At 34.4% G+C, this 25,549-nt stretch overlaps 1 protein-coding gene across 1 annotated transcript in view; it reads right to left on the bottom strand.

Annotated features, from left to right (window-relative positions):
- ADAM18 (ADAM metallopeptidase domain 18) overlaps positions 1 to 25,549 on the bottom strand; it is a 199,631-nt gene that overhangs the window by 27,706 nt on the left and 146,376 nt on the right. The window contains exons 16-17 of the mRNA XM_044226000.1: positions 17,941 to 18,059; positions 9,339 to 9,352 (exon numbers count right to left, since the gene is read on the bottom strand). Coding sequence (XP_044081935.1) covers positions 9,339 to 9,352; positions 17,941 to 18,059 — 133 coding nt within the window. The remainder of the gene's footprint in view (positions 1 to 9,338; positions 9,353 to 17,940; positions 18,060 to 25,549) is intronic.

Below are 25,549 nucleotides of genomic sequence, written 5' to 3'. Positions count from 1 at the left end.
TACTGTTTACTATATTCAGCATATTTATGGCATCAATGTTTTTAAAAAGTAACACATTAATAGGATTTAAGTTAAAAAATTTAGAAAGGAATATTCTATGAAAACCCTCTTCCCTCACCCTTGCCTAGTCAGTTTTTCTTCTTGGAGAAAATCATCTTTAAAGGACTCATGTTTTATGCATCTAGATAAAATCTGTTAACGTACAGTGTAGATAAATGGATAAAGAAGATGTACACCTTGGGAAAATTGGATAGCTATGTGTAGAAGAATGAAACTCGACCATTCTCTTAAACCATACACAAAGATAAACTTGAAATGGATAAAAGACTTCAACTCAAGGCAGGAATCTATCAAAATGATAGAGAACATAGGCAGTAACCTCTTCGACATCAGCCACAGCAACTTCTTTCAAGATATGTCTCCAAAGGCAAAGGAAGCAAAAGGGAAAATGAACTTTGGGGACTTCATCAAGATCAAAAGCTTCTGCACAGCAAAGGAAACAGTCAACAAAACAAAGAGGCAACCCACGGAATGGGAGAAGATATTCACAAATGACACTACAGACAAAGCGCTGATATGCAAGATCTATAAAGAACTCTTCAAACTCAACACACACAAAACAGATAATCACATCAAAATATGGGCAGACGTCATGAACAGACACTTCTCCAAAGAAGACATATACAAATGGCTAACAGACACATGAATATATGTTCATCATCATTAGCTATCAGGAAGATTCAAATCAAAACCACATTGAGATACCACCTTATACCAGTTAGAATGGAAAAAATTAACAGGACAGGAAACAACACGTGCTGGAGAGGATATGGAGAAAGGGGAACCCTCTTACACTGTTGGGGAGAATGCAAGTTTGTGCAGCCACTTTGGAAAACAGTGTGGAGATTCCTTAAGAAATTAAAAATAGAGTTACCCCATGACCCATCAAGCAATTGCACTACTGGGTATTTACCCCAAAGATACAGATGTAGTGAAAAGAAGGGCTGCCTGTACCTCAATGTTCATAGCAGCAATGGTTACAGTCACCAAAATGTGGAAAAAGCCAAGATTCCCTTCAACAGATGAATGGATAAAGAAGATATGGTCCATATTTACAATGGAGTATTATGTCTCCATCATAAAGAATGAATAGCCAACTTTTGTATCAGTATGGGTGGGACTGGAAGAGATTATACTGAGTGAAATAAGTCAAGCAGAGAAAGCCAGTTATCATATGGTTTCACCTACTTGTGGAGCATAAGGAATAACACGGGAGACATTGGGAGATGGAGAAGAGAAATGAGTTGGGGGAAATTGGAGGGGGAAATGAAGCATGAGAGACTGTGGGCTCTGAGAAACAAACTGAGTTTTGGAGGGGAGGGGGTAGGGGATTAGGTGAACCTGGTGGTGAGTATTAAGGAGGGCATGTATTGCATGGAGCACTGGGTTTGGTGCATAAACAGTGAATTTTGGCACACTGTAAAAAAATAAAATTAAATTAAAAAATATATATATAGAAAAAAAATGATGTGTACCTGAACCTAATATTACACTGCATGTTAACTAACTGGAACTCAAATAAAAAACATGATAAATTAAAAAAAAAGATGTATATTTGTGTGTATATATATATATATATTTGCAATGGAGTATTATTCAGCCATAAAAAAATGGAATCTTGCCATTTGCAATAACATGGATGGAGCTAGAACAATGCTAAATGAAACAAACAGTCAGAGAAAGACAAACATCTGTCATTTCTTATACTTAAAAATTAAAGTGTTACATGATTCAGAAAAGTACACAATATATAAATATATTAGCAATGAATTAGCAAAAATTATTCAGATCTCAAAACAGATCCTGCAAGAATCCAAGAGAATCCTCAGGACGTTTTTAATCATCATTTCTTTCCAAAGTTTGTAAATATCTTGATTCCCTCTATTATTATTATTTATTTAGTGAATTTTTGCTGAATTATATCATGTAAACAGAAATGGGTGTATGTCATAATTACACAGCTTAAAGAATTTTCTAAATTAAACACATTCATGTAACCAACCCCAAATCCAGGAAGCATAATATTACCAGTATCTCAGAACTCCCAACCTGACTCCTTCCAATCATTATTCTTGCTAAAGATAATTACTACTTTGGTCTCTAAGAGCATGAATCAATTTTTTTACAGATTTTAAGCCTTATGTAAATAGAATTATATTGTATATACTTTTTTCCTTTTTTTTTGCTCATTATTACCTAACTTGGGAATTCACTCACATTGTTGTTTATAGTTGCAAAATGTTCATTCACACCACTGTATGCTGTATCTTTGCATAGAAATACCAACCATTAATGCATTCTATTCCTTATGAATATTTGTGTAACTTGCATTTATGAGTATGATGAATAGTGCTTTATGAGTATTCTACTACATGTCTTTTAGTCAACATATGTACACTACACATACTTCTTAATAGATATATGCCCTTTGAGTAGCAATGCTTATTCACAGCATATGCCTATTTTAAACATTAGTAAATTTTCCAATGATTTTCCTAAATGAACAATTGTATTCCCATTAGCAGTGGATGGGAGTCTTGGATATTTCATATATATTGTAATTCTTTTTTTATCATAGTTATTCTTTATATACAATAAAATGCAAATATTTCAACTGTACATATGGATAAGATTTGATAAATATATACCCCAATTAGGCAAACATTTAAAGATTGTTTTGTTTGACATTTGTGGCTTTCCTCCATTTAGTGTAAAATTCTTTAAATTTTTTATTTGGTAAATAATAAAATGGTTTTAGCTAGTGTCTGAGATTGGACAACAAAATAGTGTGAATATCCTCATTTATTTAAATTTTGTTACTTTAGCTAGTTTTAGCTAGTGTCTGAGATTGGACAACAAAATAGTTTGAATATCCTCACTTATTTAAATCTTACTTTAAGGTTTTCTGATGTATAATAAATACATATATTTGAAATTTGTGATTGATAGGTTTTGTTATATGTATACATCCATAAAATCATCACCTCAATCAAAATAATGACTATATCCATCATCCACAAAACTTTCCTCTTGCTCCTTTATAATCTCACCATGCTACCACTCCCCCACATAGGCAGCCATAGGCAGCCACTGATTTATCTGCATTCTCTCACTATAAATTAGTTTACATGTTTTTACAATTTAATATAAAGTTAGACAGTATTCTTTTTAATCTTTCCTTTTCACATAGGGTAATGTTGAAATTCATACACATTGGTACATGTAACTATATAGCTCATTCTTTTTTGTTGTTCAGTAGTAATCTATTATTTAAATATACAGTACTTTGTTTATTAATTCACTGTTGATTTATATTGAAGTTATTTCCAAATTTTATCTACTACAAATAAAACTGTTATAAACATTTATATACAAAGATTTGTACTTGCATAAACATTCTATTTCTTGGGTAAATCATGAAATGAGTGGATTATATGGTAAGTGAATGCTTACCTTCTTAAGAAACTGTGAAATTGCAATTTTACATTACAATGACAGTATATGGGACACTATCTTACACCATGGTTAGTTTTTAAAATTTAACCAATTTTTATAGAGATGTAATAGTATTAATTTTGAATATAATTTGTATTTTCCCAATGAAAAATTAAGTTGGACATTTTTACATGTGCTTATTTGTCATCTCTTCTTTGATGAAATTTCAATTCAGATATTTTGTCCATTTTTTGTAGGGTTGTCTGCTTTTTATTGTTTCAAGGTTCTTTATATGTATCCTTTTTGTATATTCTAAATACAAATACTTCAACAGTGCACCTGAAAATAACCCCTCCAGCTGTGCATCTCTATGCCTCTTAGCCAAAGACCCATCACTGCCTCCACTCAAGTGTGCATACCTGGAGATAGATTGTGAAATCACGAGAGCAAAGAAACCCAGAGCCACTGCAGCTTCCCGTGACCCATAGCTGGCACTGGCCCTTCCTTCTTACCCTGGCCCTGATCAAACCTGTGTCTCCAACTGATCTCTGCCATTACATAGGCACTTGAAGCTGGGCTTTATGGTTAAATGGGTGCACATCATTTGGTCTAGCCATCAACACTGCTTAAACTTGCTGCTAACTGTTGGTCCTGGAAATGCCACTTAGGACCCAAACAACACTTGTAGCAACTATAGACCCCATAAGGTGTTTCCCAAGGATGATACAAGCATTGATAAGGTAGACCCCAGTAACCTGAGCCAAAAAGACATTACAGCTCCCTAGACCCTGTGTCACTGGGTGCAAGAAGACTTAGTACTCTGCATCACTAGACCCAGAATCACAGCTTGATCAAGTGTGCTCCATTCACAGGTGAAAGCTTCCCTTTTTCAAAACTGGTCCATAAAGTCTGGAAGAGGTGACCACATCTTCAAATGTATAGACATCCATACAAGTCTACTGAGATCCTGAAGAATCAGGAAATATCTCCACCAAAAGAATATAGGAAATCTCCAATAACTGTCCCAAAGAAATGGTGATTGAATAATTGCTCAACAAAGAATTCAAAGTAACTGCTCTACAGACACTCAGAAAGCTACAAAAGAATATAGATAAACAATTTAATCATACCAGGAATAAAAATGAGAAGCTCAACAAAGAGAAGAAAAAAAAGAAAGAAAGAAAAAAAAAAAAAACTAGAACTCTCATAGCTGAGAGCTTCAACAGCAAACCTGAATAAGCTGAAGAGAGAGTGATCTAGAAAAAAGATCAGTTGAAATTATTTAATCAGAAGTGCAAAACAAAACAAAAAAGAAAACAAAAAAAAAAAAAGGAAGAAGAATCAAGAAAGCCTGTGGAAATCATGGAACACCGTGAAAAGATATAATGTACACACTGGATTCCTGGAAGAAGAAGAGGGGGAGAAAGGAATGGGAAACTTTTAAATAAGTTTTAAGAGAATAATGGAGAAATTCCCAAGAGTGGGGAGAGATTTGGACATCAAAGTTCATAAAGCAAATATTTCAATAAAGCAAAATTTCAACCAAAATATTATTCTCCAAGACAATAACAAAACTGTCTATAACTAAAGAGAGAGGATTTTAAAAGTGAGAGAAAAAATATCTCTCAGATAAGAAAATCCCCATAAGGCTATCAGTGGGTTTCTCAGCAGATACCTCACAGGGCAGGAGAAATGGGATGACATATTGAAAATACTAAAAGTAAGAAACTGCCAACTAAGAATACTTCAAGTAGTAAAGTTGTCCTTGCGAATTGAAGATATGATAAAGATTTTCCCCTAATAAATAAAAGCTGAGGGAATTTATCACCACTAAACCTGCCCTATAAGAAATGCTGAAAAGTTTTATTCAAGCTGAAACAAAAGAATGCTAATTAGTAACATATAAACATATGAAAATACACAGCACATTGGCAAAGTTAAGTATGTAGTCAGATTCAAAATGCCCCACTAATATGCTAACTACTTAAATCTAGAATAAAGGTTAAAGGACAGGAAGTATTAAAAATAGTTATAGTTTCACCAGTTTTTAGTGGATACACAAAAAGATATAAATTTTGAAATGCAAAACATAAAAGGGGGAATAAAAGAATATTAGTCTTGTATATGATCAAGGTTACACTGTTAACGGAATTATATATATGTATATATGTGTGTATATATATGCATATATATGTATATATAATACATATTTAATCATACATAAACAATTTAATCATACCAGGAATAAAACTTATTTATAATTATATATACATATATACATATATATGCACAATTTGTTTTATGATGTTTTTATTTTATGTTTTATGTTTTATAATGTAAACCTCATGAGAACCACAAAGAAAAATTTCTCAATAGAAACAAAAAAGATGGAGAAGAAAACCATCAATTTATAAAGGAAGGCATCAAAAAAAGAATAAAAGAAAAATAGAACTGTAAAACAGCCAGAAAACAAGATGACATCAATAAGTCTGTATTTATCAATAATTACTCTTAATGTTAATGGATAGACCAATTTAAACACAAAGAGTGTGGTACCTGGGTGGTTTAGTCTGTTAAGTATCTAACTCTTGATTTCCATTCAAGTCATGATCTCAGGGTCATGAGATCAAATCTATGTCAGACTCTGAACTCAGTGGGGAGTTTGGTTGAGATTCTCTCATTTTCCTTTTGCCCCTTCCCCTGCTCACATACATTCTCTTTCTCTCAAATAAATAAATGTTTGAAAAATTATAAATAAATAAAAGGCATAGAGTTAATGAATAAAAAATAAGACTCAATTATACGCTTCCTATAATAGACTCACTTCAGCTTCAATGACATGCATAGATTCAAAGTAAGGAGACAGCAAAAGATATTCTATACAAGAAGAGCAGAAGTAGCTATACTGAAATCAGAAAAGTAGACTTTAAGCCAAAATGGTATCAAGAAACATAGAAGATTATTATATAATTAAAAAATAAGATATGGCAATTATATTTATGCATCCACCCAAAATCAGAACACCTGAATATATATTAAGCAAATAGTAACAGGTGTGAAGGAAGAAAAAGAAAACAATGTAATAATAGTAGAGGACCACAATAATCTTCTTTTGGCATAATTAGATATTCAGATAATCAACAAGGAAACTGACCTGAATCATACTGTAGACTAAATGGAACTAACAGCACATACAGAAATTTTTACCATCCAAAAGAAGCAGAATACATATTCTATGCACATATTCTCTAGGGTAGACCACATGATAGGTCACAAAATATGTTTTAACAAGTTTAAGAAGAATAAAATCATCCTTATTCATTTGTCTTTTTAAAAAGTTTTTATTTAAATTCCAGTTAGTTAACATACAGTGTAATATTAGCTTCATTTGTACAATATAGTGATTTAGCACTTCCATACAATATCCAATGCTCTTCTTAGCAAGTAAACTCACTCCTTAATCCCCATCACCTATTTTACTCTTCCCCCTTCCCTCTCATGAACATCAGTTTTTTTTCTTGATAATTAAGAGACTGTTTCTTGGTTTGCCTCCTCCTCTCTTCCCCTAAATCCTTTACTCACTGGTTTTGTTTCTTTTCTTTTTAAAGATTTTATTCATTTATTTGACAGAGAGAGGTGACAAGTAGGTATAGAGACAGGCAGACAGAGAGGGGGGAAGCAGGCTCCCTGCTGAGCAGAGGGCCCGATGTGAGATTCGATCCCAGGACCCTGAGGTCATGACCTGAGCTGAAGGCAGAGGCTTAACCCACTGAGCCACCCAGGTGCCCTCATTGGTTTTGTTTCTTAAATTTCACGTATAAGTGAAATCACATGGTATTTGTGTTTCTCTGACAGACATTTTACTTAGCATAATATTCTGGAGATCTACCCATGACATTGCAAATGGCAAGATTTCATTCTTTTTTATGGCTGAGTAATATTCCATTGTATATGTATACCACATGTGTCTATAGATGCACATTTAAGTGTCTTCCATTATCTTGGCTATTGTAAATAATGCTGAAATAAACATAGGGATGCATGTTTGATGAAAAAATTCAAAATTTTTTTGAATTATCGTTTTCAATTTATTTGGGTAAATATCCAATAGTGGAATTATTGGATCCTTTTGTACTCCTATTTTTAAAATTTTGAGGAACTCCCATAATGTTTCCCACACTGGCTGTACCATTTTACATTTCTACCCACAGTGTACAGAAGTTCCTTAATCATACCAAGTATCTTTTCCAAACACAGTAGTATAAAACTAGAAGTTAAAGGAATGAAATATGGAAATAACTACCTAATTTTATACCTCATGGAACTAGGAGAAAACAAACAAACAACTAAACTCAAAGTTAGTAGAAGGAAGGAAATAACCAATGTCATAGCAGAAGTAAATGAAATAGAGACTAGAAAAACAACAGAAAAAGTCAATGAAGCTAAGACTTGACTTTTTAAAAATATTGAAAAAGATAAATCTTCGGGGTGCCTGGGTAGCTCAGTGGGTTAAGCCTCTGCCTCAGCTCAGGTCATGATCTCAGGGTCCTGGGATCGAGCCCCACATCAGGTTCTCTGCTCAGCAGGGAGTCTGCTTCCCCCTCTCTCTCTGCCTCCCTCTTTGCCTACTAGTGATCTCTGTCTGTCAAATACATAAATAAAATCTTAAAAAATAGAAAAGTAAAAGATAAATCTTTAATTATACTAATTCAAGAAAAGAGAGAGAAATCAAATTAAAGAGGAGACATTATAGCAGATACCACAAAAATGCAAAGAATCATGAGAAACTACTATGAATAACTATAGCCAAACAAACTGGATAACCTAGATAAAATGGATAAATTCCTGTAATCATATAATCCATCAAGACTGAAACATGAAAAATAGAAAATCTGAACAGACCAACAAAAGTATGGATATGAATGTAATCAAAGTCTCTCAAAACAGAAAATTCTCAGATCAGATTGTTTTGGTGAATGATAGCAAATATTTAAAGAAAGATTAACAATAATCTTTCTCAAATGTTTCCAAAAATTGAAAAGACACTTTCAAACTCATTCTGCAAGAGCAGCATTACCTTATACCACAAGAAAAGAAAATTACAGACAAGTATCTGTAATAAATATAGATGCAAAAATTCTTAACAAAATATTACCAAATAAAATTCAAAAACACATTAAAAAGATAATTCATCATGAGAAAGTAAAATTTATCTCTGAGATGATTCAACATATATAAATTAATAAATGCAAAACACCACATAAATTTAATGAGATAAAAAAATATGAATCATATGATCATCTCAATGAATGCACAAAAAGCACTTGACAAAATATAGTATCTTTTCCTTATAAAAACTCTCAACAAATTTACTATGATACCCCATCTTAATAAAGGCCATTTATAAGTCCACAGCTAATATACTCAATGGTAAGAAAGATTTTCATATGAGATGAAAAATAAGACAAGGGTGCCACTCTTGTTCAACATAGTACTGGAATTCCATTTATAGTAATCAGGTAAGATAAAGATATAAATAGTACCCAAATCAGTAATGAAAAAGAAAAATGATCTTTGTAGATAATATGATCCTATATATAGAAAATACTAAAGACAGTACCAAAAAATTGTATCTACCTAATAAATTCAATGAAGTTCCAAGATACCAAATCAATATCAGAAAACAGTTGTGTTTCTTACATGTATAACAGAACATCTGAGAGAAAAAACAACAAAAACAAAAACAAAAACATTCCATTCACAATAGCATCAAAAAAATGAAAATATTTAAGAATAAATTTAACCAATAAGGTGAAAGATCTGTACACTGAAAATGATAAAACTTTGATGAAAGAAACTGAAGACATGAACAAATGGTAATGTACCCCATGATCATGGATTAAAAGAATTAATATTGTTAAAATGTCCATATGACTCAAAGTCATCCATCGGTTCAATGGAATCCCTCAAAAATATTCCACAAAAATAGAAAAAAGCAATTCTAAAGTTTGTATGGAGTCACAGAAGACCCTGAAGAGCCAAAGTGATCCAGAAAAAGAACCGAAAGCTGAAGGTATCACGCTTTCTGATTTCAAACTATACTATAAATCTAGTGTAATCAAAACAGCTTAGTACTGGCATAAAAATAGATATGTAGAAAAATGGAGCAGAATTGAGAGCCCAGAAATAAACCCATGCACTTATGGTCAAGTAATATTTGACAAGAGACCCAGAATACTCAATGAGGAAAGGATAGTCTACTCAACACGTCATGTAGGGGAAAACTGGATAACCACATGCAAATAAGTTAAATTTAATTAATTAAATTTTGTTACTCTGTGGTATCTGTTGTAATGTCTCCTTTTCCATTTCTGATTTTTAAAATTTCTCTTTTCTTGAGTTAGTATAGTTAAAGGTTTGTCTTTTTAAAATATTTTTAAAGAATATAATTTTTTAAATGTAGCCTCTACTTTTGTGGGAAACTTGTTAAGCCTCTGGTCTAAACTCCAGACTAACTAAATAGGCCTCTTCATAGGAAGACTGGGGTTGTGTTTCAGTCTGCTGTTTATGCACTGTTATGCACTGTTTATCCACTATGATGGTGGTCTGCCAAAAACTCTTTCTGATTGTTATAGCCCCATGAAGTTCTGGAATGCCAGCACTTTTGGCCACTAGGCTAGGAAATCAAGTGGTGATTCCTGTGTGGATTATGTGTACCCTCTCACGTTAGCAACACAGCTGGAGAGTGTATGAGGTGGAACATTCTTACCAGCTTCAGAAAAGCATCAAGAAAATGTTTTGATTACACAAGCCCATGGTCTTCAGCAATGCAGCAGGAGAGTGCCTCATTTGTGTATGTGTTGGGTTTAGTCTGGGAATAGGAGAATGCTGATCATGATCACACTTCTTAGCCCCAGCCAGGGATTAGGAAAATGTCACGATTGCCTATTCTTGCAGACTTATGCTAGGGAATGGAATAACTCTCAACTGTTAGTTTTGCCTATCGGAGCCAGAGAGTGGGGGAGCACTGCAACCACTCATACTTTTAGGACTCAAAGGTGCCATGCCTGCCACTCCTGCCCAACCCAGCAAGATGACTGAAGGGTGCTGCATCTGAACTCACCGGCCCTTATTAACAGGCTATGTGGAGAATGCAATACTGGCATTACTAATGCTTCTGTCTTTGTTGAATGTCTCAGCTGTTCCCTGCTCTTGAGGTAATGTCCCCAGAAAGCCAAGAAAATTCTTAAATAAGCTAAGTGCCTTGCAAACTGAGCTGCTTTTTGTTTGTTTGTTTGTTTTACCAGGTCTTGCAGTGAGACCACTCATGAGCTCCCCAAAAGCAGAATCGCAGTTTCCTATAGCACTTTGGGATTCCCAGATGTCACTCCCACTGTTTTTTTGCTAAGCCAAGTCTTTTGGGAACTCATCTCTGTGTGTAGATCCCAGGGGCTACATGGGGCATTAACACTTCCTTCCTCTAGGGGAAGTGCCTGTCTTGTGTAACTCTGCACAAGGGTGTATTTGTGTGTGTGTGTGTGTGCATTTACGTGTGTGTTTGCAAGACCATGTTTAGTTCTCAGTGTGGTCTTTTATTCTTTGTTGTGGAGAGTTCTTTAGTTTTCAGATCTCTTTCAGAGTAAATGATCTATCTGTAACTGTCGACTTGATGTGTCCTTGGGGGAAGGTGAGTTAAGTTCTGAGTATTCATATATCACTATCCTGGAAAGCCTGAGCAATTGCTTTTAAATTGAATGTTTACTTCATAGATATTTAGTTAAAGTATCATTATTGGATTTATATATACATTTAATTATTCTATTTACCTAATGTTCTTTTTCCTCTATTTAGACTTCATCTTATTAATTGGTGGAAAGGAATACTTTGTACAATTTTAATTCTTTAATTTTTTTCTAAAAATTTTGAATTGTTTTCCTAGTATTTACTCTGGAATTACAATACAGGCAAAAGATATTGCAGGTTCAGTTCCATACCAACACAATAAAGCAGATAACACAAAAAAGCAAGTTAATTTAGTCTTCTAGTTTCCCTGTGTATATAAAAGTTATGTTTTCAGTATATTGTAGTCTATTAAGTGTACAATATCATTACAAAAACACTGTAAATACCTTAATGTAAAAACACACTGCTGCTAAAAGATGTTAAGTATCATTTGAATTTTTAGTGAGTCATAATGTATAAAAGATTTTATTTATTTATCTGTCAGAGAGAGAGAGAGAGAGAGCACAGGCAGGCAGAGTGGCAGGCAGAGGCAGAGGGAGAAGCAGGTTCCCCGTCAGGCAAGAAGCCTAATGGGGGACCCAATCCCAGGATGCAGGGATCACTACCCAAGCCAAAGGTAGCTACCCAACTGACTGAGCCACCCAGGTGCCCCATAATATTTTTGCAGAGGAGAATTTTGTCTCAGTGTTGATGATTGTGCATTGTTCAGGGTGGTGGCTGCTGAAGGCTGGGATGGCTGTGGCATTTTGTTAAAATATGACAACAATGAAATTTGTTACATTGATTGACTTTTCCTTTCATGAATGATTTCTTTGTAGCATGTGATGCTGTTTGTAGCATTTTTTAGCTATAGTAATATAAAAAAGTACCCTCTTTTAAAATTGAATCCCTGCTAAAAACCAAGTTTATGTAATATTCTAAATCTTTTGCTGTCATTTCAACAATCTTCACAGTACCTTCACAGGAGTAGATTCTTTCTCAAGAAACTATTTTCTTTGCTCATCCTAAGAAGCAACTCCTAATGTTAGTTTTATCATGAGATTGCAGTGATTCAGTCGTATCTTCAGGTATCACTTCTAATCTAACTTTCTTGCAATTTAACCATGTCTGCAGTTCCTTCCTCCACCAGTCTTGAATAACTCAAAGTCATCAGTAAGTGTTGGAATCAACTTGTTTCAAACTCTTGTTAATGTTGATATTTTGACCTCTTCCTATGAATCACAAGTGCTCTTAGTTGCATTTAAAATGGTGAATCCTTTCCAGAAGGTATTAAATTTCCATTGCCCAGATCTATCAGAGGAATCACTACCTATGGCTGCCATAGACTTATGAAACATATTTCCTGAGTAATAGGACTTGAAAATTAAAATTACTTTTTCATCTATGGGCTTTAGGATGAATGCTTTGTTAGCAGGCATGAAAACAACATTAATCTCATTGTAAATCTCCATCAGAGTTCTTACAAGACTAGGTGCATTGTCAATGAACAATGATATTTTGAAAAACTTCTATTTTTCTTAGTAGCAGTCATCAACAGTGGGTATAAAATATTCAGTAAAGTATGTTATAAACATATGTGCTGTCACCCAGGCTTTTCTGTTCCAATTAAATAGTAGATTTAGTTTAATTCTTAAGGCTTTTGGATTTTCAGAATTGTAAATGAGCATTGACTTCAACTAAGCCACCAGCTGCATAAGTCCCTAACAGGAAGATTCAGCCTTCCCTTTGAAGTTTTGAAGCCAGGCATTGACTTTTCCTCTCCAGCTATGAAATTCATAAACAGCATTTTCTTCCAATGTTTTGTTTACATAGAAAATAGGTTGTTTAGTGTAGTCACATTTATTAGTTGTCTTAGCTAGATCTTTTAGCTAACTTTCTGCAGTTTATTCATCAGCACTTGCTGTTTCACTTTGCACTTTTATATGATGGAGATGGTTTCTTTCCTTAAATATCATGAACCAACCTCTGCTACTTTCAAACTTTTCTTCTTCAGCTTCCTCACATCTCTTGGCATTAGAAAAACAGAAAAGAATTAGGGTCTTGCTCTGGATTGGGCTTTGGCTTAAAGAAATGGTTGTTTGATCTTCTATCCAGACCACTAAAACTTTCTCCATATAAGCAGTAAGGTTATTTTATTTATTTATTTATTTATTTGACAGATAGAGATCACAAGTAGGCAGAGAGGCAGACAGAGAGAGAGAGAGGGAAGCAGGCTCCCCGCTGAGCAGAAAGCCCGATGTGGGACTTGATCCCAGGACCCTGAGATCATGACCTGAGCTGAAGGCAGCGGCTTAATCCACTGAGCCACCCAGGTGCCCCGGTTATTTTGTTTTTTAAATTATTTGTATGTTAATGGATTAACATTTTTAACTTTCCTCTAAAACTTTGCACCCTCAACTTGCCTAACTGGTGCAAGAGGCTTAGCTTTTGGCCTATCTTGGCTTTCATATTCTTTCTTTACTAAGCTTAATCATTTAGAGCTTTTGATTTAAAGTCAGAGACATGAGACTTTTCCTTTCCTTGTGCACTTAGAGGCCTTTGTAGGGTTTTTAACTGGCCTAACTTAAATATTGTTGTGTATCAAGGATATGGAGGCCCAAGAAGAGGGAGAAGAGGAATAGTTTATTGGTGGAGAAATCAAGGTATATATAATATTTATTAATTAAGTTCATTATCTTTTTTCTTGCTTTGAGACTTATAACACTTGAGGACTGTCTTCTAACTTATTTAACTAAGTTGAGGAAAACTAAGTATCTGAGAAAATCTCATCACAAATATTGTGTAACACTAATTTAATTAAAGCCACTATTCAAGATAACTCTTTTAATTTCTCAGGTGATCATGACAGATGAATGAAACTAGGAGTTGGTTCTTTGAAAGAATTAATAAGATTGATAACCCCCTGGCCAGACTTAACCAAAAGAAAAGAGAAAGGACCAAAATTAACAAAATCATGAATGAAAGAGGAGAGATCACAACGTACTCCAAAGAAATACAATTATAAAAACATATTATGAGAAACTATACACCAGCAAATTTGACAATTTAGAAGAAATGTATGCATTCCTAGAGATGTATAATCTACCAAACTGAACTAGAAAGAAATAGAAAAACTGAACAGACCCATAACCAGTAAGGAGATTGAAGCAGTAGTTAAAAATATCCCAAAAAACAAGAGCCCAGGTTCAGATGGCTTCCCAGGGGCATTCTACCAAACATTTAAAGAAGAATTAATACCTATTTTTCTGTTCCAAAAAATAAAAATGGAAGGAAAACTTACAAACTCATTTTATGAAGCCAGCATTACCTTGATCCCCAAACCACACAAAGACCCCATCAAAAAGGAGAGTTACATCAGAAAGGACGAATACCCAACTTTTGTAGCAACATGGATGGGACTGGAAGAGATTATTCTGAGTGAAATAAGTCAAGCAGAGAGAGTCAATTACCATATGGTTTCACTTATTTGTGGAGCATAACAAATAGCATGGAGGACATGGGGAGTTAGAGAGAAGGGAGTTGGGGGAAATTGGAAGGGGAGGTGAACCATGACTCTGAAAAACAATCTGAGGGTTTTGAAGGGGGGGGTGGGAGGTCGGGGTACCAGGTGGTGGGTATAACAGAGGGCATGGATTGCATGGAGCACTGGGTGTGGTGCAAAAATAATGAATATTGTTATGCTGAAAATAAATTTAAAAAATGGAATTTAAAAAAAAAAAAAGGAGAGTTACAGACCAATATCCCTGATGAACAGGATGCAAAAATTCTCACCAAAATAATAGCCAATAGGATCCAACAGTGCACTAAAAGGATTATTCACCACAACCAGATGGGATTTATTTCAATGCTGCAAAGTTGGTTCAACATCCGCAAATCAATCAATGTGGCACAATATATTAATAAAAGACAAAGCAAGAACCATATGTTACTCTAAATAGATACTGAAATACCATTTGACAAAGCACAGCAACCTTTCTTGATCAAAATTCTTCACAGTGTAAGGATAGAGGGTACATACCTCGATATCATAAAAGCTGTCTACGAAAAACCCACAGCAAATATTGTTCTCAAGGGGGGAAAATTGACAGCTTTCCCCCTAAGGTCAGGAACACAGCAGGGATGTCCATTATCACCACTGCTATTTAACATAATACCAGAGGTCCTAGCAACAGTAATCAGACAACAAAAAGAAATAAAAGGCATCCAAATCAGCAAAGAGGAAGTCAAACTCTTCACTCCTTGCAGGTGATATGATACTTTATGTGGAAAACCCAAAAAACTCCACCCCAAAACTGCTAGAACTCATAAAGGAATTCAGTAAAGTGTCAGGATATAAAATCAATGCACAGAAACCAGTTGCATTTCTATACACCAACAGCAAGATAGAAGAAAGAGAAATTAAGGAGTTGATTCTATTTACAATGCACCCAAAACAAAGGCAAAGAATCTGTACTCAGAAAACTATAAAGTACTAATGAAAGAAATTGAGGAAGACACAAAGAAATGGAAAAATGTTCCATGCTCATGGATTATAAGAACAAATATTGTGAAAGTGTCTATGCTACCTAGAACAATCTATATGTTTAATGGAATCCCTATCAAAATACCATCAATGTTTTTTAAAGAAATTGAACAAATTATCCTAAAATTTATAAGGAACCAGAAAAGACCCCAAATAGCTAGAGGAATGTTGAAAAAGAAAACCAAAGTTGGTGGCATCACAATTCCAGACTTCAAGCTCTGTTACAAAGCTATAATCATCTAGACAGTATGGTACTGGCACAAAAACAGACCCATAGATCAATGGAACAGACTAGAGAGCCGAGAAATGGACCTTCAACTCTATGGTTAACTAATCTTTGACAAAACAGGAAAGAATGTCCAATGGAAAAAAGACAGTCTCTTCAACAAACAGTGTTGGGAAAATTGGACAGCCACATGCAGAAGAATGAAACTGGACCATTTCCTTAAACCACACACAAAAATAGACTCAAAATGGATGAAAGACCTCCATGTGAGACAGGAATCCATTAAAATCCTTGAGGAGAACACATGCAGCTACCCCTTTGACTTCAGCCACAGCAGCTTCTCCTTAGAAACATCTCTAAAGGCAAGAATGAACTATTGGGACTTCATCAAGATCAAAAGCTTTTGCACAGCAAAGGAAACAATCAAAAAAGCCAAAAGACAACCAAAAGAATAGGAGGAGATATTTGCAAATGCCATATTAGATAAAAGGGTTAGTATCCAAAATTTATAAAGAACTTATCAAACTCAACACCAAAAGAACAAATAATCTAATGAAGAAATGCATGGAAGACAGGAATAGACATTTTGGCAAAGAAGATATCCAAATGGACAACAGACACAAGAAAATGTGTTCAGTGTCACTTGGTATCAGGGAAATACAAATCCAAACCATGGAGAGATACCACCTCACACCAGTCAGAATGGTTAAAATTTACCAGTCAGGAAATGACAGGTGTGGGTGAGTATGTGGAGAAGAGGAAACCCTCCTTCACTGTTGTTGGGAATGCAAACTGGTGTAGCCACTCTGGAAAACAGTACAGGAGTTCCTCAAAAAGTTGAAAATAAAGCTACCCTATGACATAGCAATCATACTGCTGGGTATTTACCCTAAAGATATAAATGTGATCCGAAGGGGCATGTACACTCCAATGTTTATAGCAGCTGTGTCCACAATAGCCAAACTATGGAAAGAACCTAGATGTCCATCAACTGATAAATGGATAAGGATATTATACACACACACACACACACATGCACACACACACATACATATACATATACATATGATGGAATACTATTCAACCATTAAAAAGGAAATCTTGGGGGCGCCTGGGTGGCCCAGTGGGTTAAGCCGCTGCCTTCGGCTCAGGTCATGATCTCAGGGTCCTGGGATCGAGCCCCGCATCGGGCTCTCTGCTCAGCAGGGAGCCTGCTTCCCTCTCTCTCTCCCTGCCTCTCTGCCTACTTGTGATCTCTCTCTGTCAAGTAAATAAATAAAATCTTTAAAAAAAAAAAAAAAAGGAAATCTTGCCATTTGCAACAATGTGGATGAAACTAGAGAATGTTATGTTGAGCGAAATACATCAGAGAAGGACAATTATCATATGATCTTCTTGATATAAGGAATTTGAGAAACAAGACAGAGGATCGTAGGGGAGGGAAGGGAAAAATGAAACAAGATGAAACCAGAGAGGCAGACAAACCATAAGAACTCTTTTTTTTTTTTTCCAATTTATTTATTTTCAGAAAAACAGTATTCATTATTTTTTCACCACACCCAGTGCTCCATGCAAGCCGTGCCCTCTATAATACCCACCACCTGGTACCCCAACTTCCCACCCCCCCGCCACTTCAAACCCCTCAGATTGTTTTTCAGAGTCCATAGTCTCTCATGGTTTAATCTCAGGAAACAAACCGAGGGTTGCTGGAGGGGAAGAAGGTGGGAGAGATGGAGTGGCTGGGTGATGTATATTGGGGAGGGTATGTGCTATGGTGAATGCTGTGAATTGTGTAAAACTGATGAATCACAGACCTGTACTCCAAAACAGATAATACATTATATGTTAATAAAAAATGTTACTCAGGTGATCATGAGAGATTTGACTGAGTGTTATAGTTCTTCAAGTATTTAATAAAAGAGCATATATTTTGTTTTAAAAGTTTAATTTCTACTCACCAGATTTCTGGACATTTCCATCATCAATACTTCCCCCTGGTGAGCCAATCTGGAATTCACAATGTGGAGGCCTATAGCCAGGAAAGCAATGACAATTACCCAAATTATTACATATCTGAAACAAACAAACAAAAAAGTCACATAATTACTATAAATTATATTAGTTTTTATATCTTATGTATATATTAAAAGAATAAAATCACTTTTTCTGTATGAGAAATGTTTAATACTATATGAGATACTGTATGAGAAATACTGTATGAGAAAAAGTAGTGAAAATTTTGACAACATAATAGTCAATGACAAAATTACTACCTACATGATCCTGCATGATACTATATTTATGAGCTCACTATATTTTTTTTTAAAGATTTTATTTATTTATTTGATAGAGAGAAATCACAAGTAGGCAGAGAGGCAGGCAGAGAGAGAGAGAGGAGGAAGCAGGCTCCCTGCCGAGCAGAGAGCCCGATGCGGGACTCGATCCCAGGACCCTGAGATCATGACCTGAGCCGAAGGCAGCGGCTTAACCCACTGAGCCACCCAGGCGCCCATGAGCTCTATATATTGACTGTTTTTGATATGTACCTTGCCTTGCCCTAATCATTTTTAATAAATAGGATATAATAAATTATGGTCATTGTATTCAGAGAAAGGTACATTTTGTGAAGTTTGATTTCTCAAAAATATCTCATTTAGTTATTTTGTAAACATTTGCTATCACCACTTCTTCTACACCTACACTTTAACTTCTATACAAAATAATATAATAAAATTATCTTCGATTGACCTGGCCACTTCAATTTTTTATCTTAATCCCCTTTTCCAAATTTTACTTTAGTGACCAATATTTGTATTTCATTTTTACCTAAACACATTTTTTTTAAAGATTTTTATTTATTTATTTATTTGACAGAGAGAAATCACAAGTAGATGGAGAGGCAGGCAGAGAGAGAGAGGAAAGCAGGCTCCCTGCTGAGCAGAGAGCCTGATGCAGGACTCTATCCCAGGACCCTGAGATCATGACCCGATCTGAAGGCAGCAGCTTAACCCACTGAGCCACCCAGGCGCCCCTAACTAAACACATTTTTCAAAATAAAATAAAATAGATGCAAAAACTATTTAAAATGAGCAATAAAATAAAAATTTATAATAAATTTGCAATTCTAGAGGTTAACATCTATGGAGTTTACATGTTATTGTGCTTTTATATTTAACAGTTTAGTTTTAATTTTCATTTTAAAGTAAAACAAGTAAAATAAAATTTTGTAAAATTCAAACAATTAAAATGCATAAAGCTAGGAGTTCTCACTAAGTTCTACTCTCCACCACTAAAAATTTTCCTTGTTTCCTTCCTATTGCTGTATCACAGTCTATTTCCCTCTTTAGTTTTGTTAACATTTCTTTTATATATTCAGATGTTTGAAATTCAGGCATGTATCTATTACAATTTTTATATCCTCTTGGTGAATTGATTCTTTAATCTTTATATAGTGACCTTCTTGTCTTTTTTGACAATTTTTGCTTAAAGTGTATTTTCTCTGATATGAATATAACCACATTACTCTCTTTTGGTTACCACTTGCATGAAAAATCTCTTTTCCATTCCTCCACATTCAACCTATGTGTATTCTTTTTTTTTTTAAATTGTATTTATTTATTTGACAGAGAGCGATCACAAGTAGGCAGAGAGGCAGGTAGAGAGAGAGAGGAGGAAGCAGGCTCCCTGCTGAGCAGAGAGCCCGATGTGGGGCTCGATCCCAGGACTCTGGGATTGTGACCTGAGCAGAAGGCAGAGGCTTTAATCAACTGAGCCACCCAGGCACCCCAAGCCTATGTGTATTATTAAAAGTAAAGAAAATCACTGTAGGCAGTATATAATTTCCTGTTTTTTAAAAAAGATTGTATTTATTTATTTGACAGACAGAGAACACAAGTAGGCAGAGAGGCAGGCAGAGAGAGAGAGGAAGGGAAGCAGGCACCCTGGTGAGCAGAGAGCCTGATGCAGGGCTCAATCACAGGACCCTGAGCTCATGCCCTGAGATGAAAGCAGAGGCTTTACTTTAACCCACTGAGACACCCAGGCGCCCTATAATTTCCTGTTGTTTTTAAATAAAACTTCAATTAATTTATATTTAAAGTAATTATGGATTAGAAAGGATTTACTATTACCTTTGTGTTCATTATATTCTGGTGGTTTCTTCTGTTTTTCTTCTCTTGCTGTCCTCCTTTATGATTTAATTTTTTAAAAAATATGTTAATGCTTTGATTACTTTCTCTTTCTCTTTAGGACGTTTACTACAGATTTTCTTATTTGAGGTTATCATGAAGCTTACATAAAATATTTTATAGATAGATCAGTCTACTTTAAGCTGATAACAACCTAACTTTGACTTATACAAATATTCTACACTTTAATTTCAGCTTCTCCCACATTTTGTGTAATCGATGCTAAAATTTCCATCATTTTATGTGGTGTATTCATTAACATATTTTTGTATCTAGTTAATTTTAATACTTTTTTTAAAGAATTTTTTTTTTTTTTTTTTTTTGAGAGAGAGTGAGAGCATGAGCAGGGAGAAGGGGCAGAGAGACAGGAAAAGCAAACTTTTCCTGGCTGATCCCAGGACCCTGAGGTAATGACCTGAGCCAAAGGCAGACACTAAATGGAGCCACCCAGGTGCCCTAATTTTAAACTTGTGTTTCTTAACTTTTATATCAGAGTTTATATGCTAACATTACAATATCAGAATATTCTGAATTTGAATTTATTTTATTTTTTACAGTGACTTTTAATGCTTTTACATGTTTTCATGTTGTTAGTGTCTATTTTTAAACTTGAAGAACTCCCTTTTCCATTTCAGAAGAGAGAATATATGAAGAAATAATAACTGAAATCTTCCCAAATTCAATGAATAACATGAAAACAAACATCTGGAAACTCATAAACTTCAAGTAAGATGAACTTAAAATGGCTCACATCGGTACATATTATAATGAAATTTTAAAATCCAAAAGCAGAGAGAGAATTTTGAATCAGCAAGAGAAGTAACTTGTCACATACAAGAGATCCTAAGTAAGATTATCAACAGCTTTCTTGTGAGAAACTTGGGAAACAAGCAGGCAGATGGCTGTTATATTCAAAGTGCTAATAGAAAAAAAGAAAGAAAAAAAGAGAGACAGACAGACAGACCAAAAAAAAAAAAATGCCTGTCAACCAAGAATCCTATATTTGGCAAAAGAGTTCTTCAAATGTAAGGGAGAAATTAATTCCCAAACAAACAATTAAGAGAATTAACTCTTACTATAGCAGCCCTGCAAGAAGTGGTCAAAGGAGTCTGGCAGGGTGATTTGAAAGGGCAGTGTATTATAACTTAAGTTTATATGAAAAAATAAAGATCTCAATAAAGGTAAATTCATGTGGATTTTCAAAAACTAAAATTATTGTAACAACTGTAACTCTACTTTTTATTTTCTACATGACAAGAAACTAATAGATTAAAAAACAATTATTATTCTAAAAGCTAATATTATTGTAATCTTTGTAACTTCACATTTTGTTATGTAACTTAAGAGAGCAATATCTGAAGGACCATAACTCTGTATAATATTCTAGTAAGCAAGGAATGCTGTCCCTTGAAAGAAATAAATGGACCATTTCTGTAGGGTTACAAGCCATACTAAAAGAGAAAAAGCACAATTTGAAGAAATAGAACAAGGTGAAGATCAGATTGATAGGGCAGATATGTTGGAGTTATTAGACTAGAGGTCTAAACAACCATGGCTAATGTACTAGGGGAAAGTGGACAATATAAAAGAACAGGTAATACAAGCAGAGAGATAGAAAATTCCAAAACTGAAATGTAAAGAGCAAAAAATAGTAAAAAAGACATCACAGAATATCTAAGAAGTGTAGGATAATTAAAAAAGATATAACATGCATATCATGGGAATACCAGAAGGAGAAAAAAGAAAGGGACAGAAAAATATTTGAAGCAGAATTTCCCAAATTTAATGATAGACACAAAACCTTATATACAGGAATTTCAGAGAATACCAAGCAAGGTAAATATTTCAAAACTATACGTAGAAACAGCATATTCAAACTGCGAAGAATAAAAAAAATGAAGAGGAAAAACTTGAAAAAAGGTGGGGAAAAAAAAACCCCTCATCTATAGAAGAGTAAGGAAGGGAATTACATTGGACTTCTCTTCAGAAATCATGAAAGCAAGAAGAAAACGGAGTGAGATATTTAAAATAGTGAAAAAAATAAATCCCCATCTTAAATGTGTATCCATTAAAATTATTTTCAAAAGAGAAGAAAAAAATAAAAACTTTCTCAAGCAAACTTTCAGAAAATTTTCATGAGTATACCTGTTTTCCAAGAAAAGCTACAGAAAGGACTGATATAGATTAGAAACTCAGACATACAAAAAGAAAAAAAAAAAGTAAAAGAGAAGGAATAAAGGAAAGTAAAATAATATCTTTTCTTTTTCTTATTCTTAATTGATTAAGAAATAACAATTTGATCAAAATAATGGCAACATTGAATTTGGTGATTACAGTTTATAGGTAAGAGAAACTAATTATAGAAACATAAGGCATAAGAGGGAGGTACTGGGAATACTTTGTTACAAGTACATAAACTACTCATAAAAATTTCTTTTTTTTCCATTGTTGACTTTATTTTTTTAATTTAATTTTATTTTTTTCAGTGTTCCAAGATTCATCATTTATGCACCACATCCAATGTTCCATGCAATGCATGTCCTCCTTAATACCCACCACCAGGCTCTCCTAACCCCCCATGCCCCTCCCCTCCAAAACCTTCAGTTTGTTTCTCATAGTCCACAGTCTTTCATGATTTGTCTCTCCCTCTGATTTCCTCCAACTCACTTTTCCTTTCCTTCTAATATCCTCCATGTTATTCCTTATGCTCTACAAGTAAGTGAAACCATATGATAATTGACTATCTCTGCTTGACTTGTTTCACTCAGCATAATCTACTCCAGGCCTGTCCATGTTGATACTAAAGTTGGGTATTCTTCTACATATAGCTGCCCAGTTTTCCCAGCACCATTTATTGAAAAGACTGTCGACTATTCTCTTAGACCGTACACAAAGATAAACTCAAAATGGATAAAAGAACTCAATGTGAGACAGGAATCCATCAGAATCCTAGAGGAGAACATAGGCAGTAATCTCTTCGATATCAGCCACAGCAACTTCTTTCAAGATACGTCTCCAAAGGCAAAGGAAACAAAAGCGAAGATGGACTTTTGGGACTTCATCAAAATCAAAAGCTTCTGCACAGCAAAGGAAACAGTCAAGAAAACAAAGAGGCAACCCACGGAATGGGAGAAGATACTTGCAAATGACAGTATAGACAAAAGGTTGATATCTAGGATCTATAATGAACTCCTCAAACTCAACACACATACAAAACAGACAATCATATAAAAAAATGGGCAGAAGATATGGACAGACACTTCTCTAATAAAGACATACAAATGGCTATCAGACACATGAAAAAATGTTCATCATCACTAGCCATCAGGGAGATTCAAATTAAAACTACATTGAGATATCACCTTATACCAGTTAGAATGGCCAAAATTAACAAAACAGGAAACAACATGTGTTGGAGAGGATGTGGAGAAAGGGGAACCCTCCTACACTGTTGGTGGGAATGCAAGTTGGTGCAGCCTCTTTGGAGAACAGTGTGGAGATTCCTCAAGAAATTAAAAATAGAACTTCCTTATGACCCTGCCATTGCACTCCTGGGTATTTATCCCAAAGATACAGATGTAGTGAAAAGAAGGGCCATCTGTACCCCAATGTTTATAGCAGCAATGGCCATGGTCGCCAAACTGTGGAAAGAACCAAGATGCCCTTCAATGGACGAATGGATAAGGAAGATGTGGTCCATATATACTATGGAGTATTATGCCTCCATCAGAAAGGACAAATACCCAACTTTTGTAGCAACATGGACGGGACTGGAAGAGATTATGCTGAGTGAAATAAGTCAAGCAGAGAGAGTCAATTATCATATGGTTTCACTTATTTGTGGAGCATAACAAATAGCATGGAGGACATGGGGAGTTAGAGAGGAGAAGGGAGTTGGGATAAATTGGAAGGGGAGGTGAACCACGAGAGACTGTGGACTCTGAAAAACAACATGAGGGTTTTGAAGGGGTGGGGGGTGGGAGGTTGGGGGAAAAGGTGGTGAGTATTAGGGAGGGCATGTGTTGCATGGAGCACTGGGTGTGGTGCAAAAATAATACTGTTATGCTGAAAATAAAAAATAAATTAAAAAAAAAAGAAAGTTAACTCAAAAAAAAAAGTTGGGTATTCAACCTTTCTGATAAAAATTTCTAAATATATTTGATTTACTGAGAGAAAAGTAAAAATTGAATTCTCTAATACGCTGAATTCAAAACAGAAAAGACAGAAAAAGAGCGGAAGACAAAAGAAAAACCAGGGCAACAAATAGAAAACTGTAACACAGAAGTACATATTAATCTAATTACCTCAATAATTACTTTGAAAACCAATAGTCTAAATACGCCATTATTAAAAGAGATTTTTCAGAGTGGGTAAACAAGAATGTTGTCTACCAAAAACCCGCTTTTAATGTAAAGTCACAGCTAGACTAAAAGAGAATGCAGAGAGATTAACCATAGTAACACTAATCAAAAGAAAGAAAAATTTCAGAGCTAAAATGGGCATTACAAAATGAAAAAAAAAAAAAAAGATACAACAATCCTTAATGTGTATGCAACTAAAAATAAGGTGTCAAGCTTATGAGGCAAAACCTGATAGAACTGTAAGAAGTAAAAGATAAATTCATTATTTTAGTTGGAGACTTTAATACATCTCTATCTATAATTGATATCCTGCAGGCAGAAAATCAGTAAGTATATAGTTGACTGGACCAGTATGTAACTGACATTTAGAGAATAGTCTACCCAAACAAGAAAATATACATTATTCTTGAGCTCACAGAGATTATTCACCAAGATAAACTGAATGCTTGGCTATAATACCCACCTTAAAAATTTTAAAAGAACAGCTATCATACAAAGTATGCTTCATGCCAAGAAGGAATGGTGGAATTAAACTAGAAATCAATAAGAGAAATATTACTGGAGACCCCAAAATATGTTGTGACTAAGCAACTAAGCAACATCTTCTAAATAATATATTAGTCAAAGAAGTTTCAAAAGAAATTTAAAAAAGCTAAATAAAAATGTAAATACAACTTAGGAATATCTAGTGGGACACAGTGAAACCACAGCTTAGTGGGAAATTTATAGCATTTAGTGCATGCATTAGAAAAGATCTAAAATCAATAATCTATTCTGTGCTTTGGAAACAAGAAAAAAGGAGAGAAAACTAAATCTAATAAAGATTATTATGGAAATGATTGTAAACTAAAAATTAATAGAGGAAATTAAAATCAAAGCTCACTCATTAAAAAAATAAATGAATTGATTAGTCTCTAACCAGGTAAATTGAAGATAAAAGAGAAAAAAATCCAAATTATTGATATCATAAAGTACCACCATTACTGATCCATGAACATTGAAAAGACAATGTAGG

Source organism: Neovison vison, chromosome 11 (assembly GCF_020171115.1).
Source record: "Neovison vison isolate M4711 chromosome 11, ASM_NN_V1, whole genome shotgun sequence".
NCBI lineage: Eukaryota > Metazoa > Chordata > Mammalia > Carnivora > Mustelidae > Neogale > Neogale vison.
This window is presented reverse-complemented; position numbering and strand designations above follow the sequence as displayed.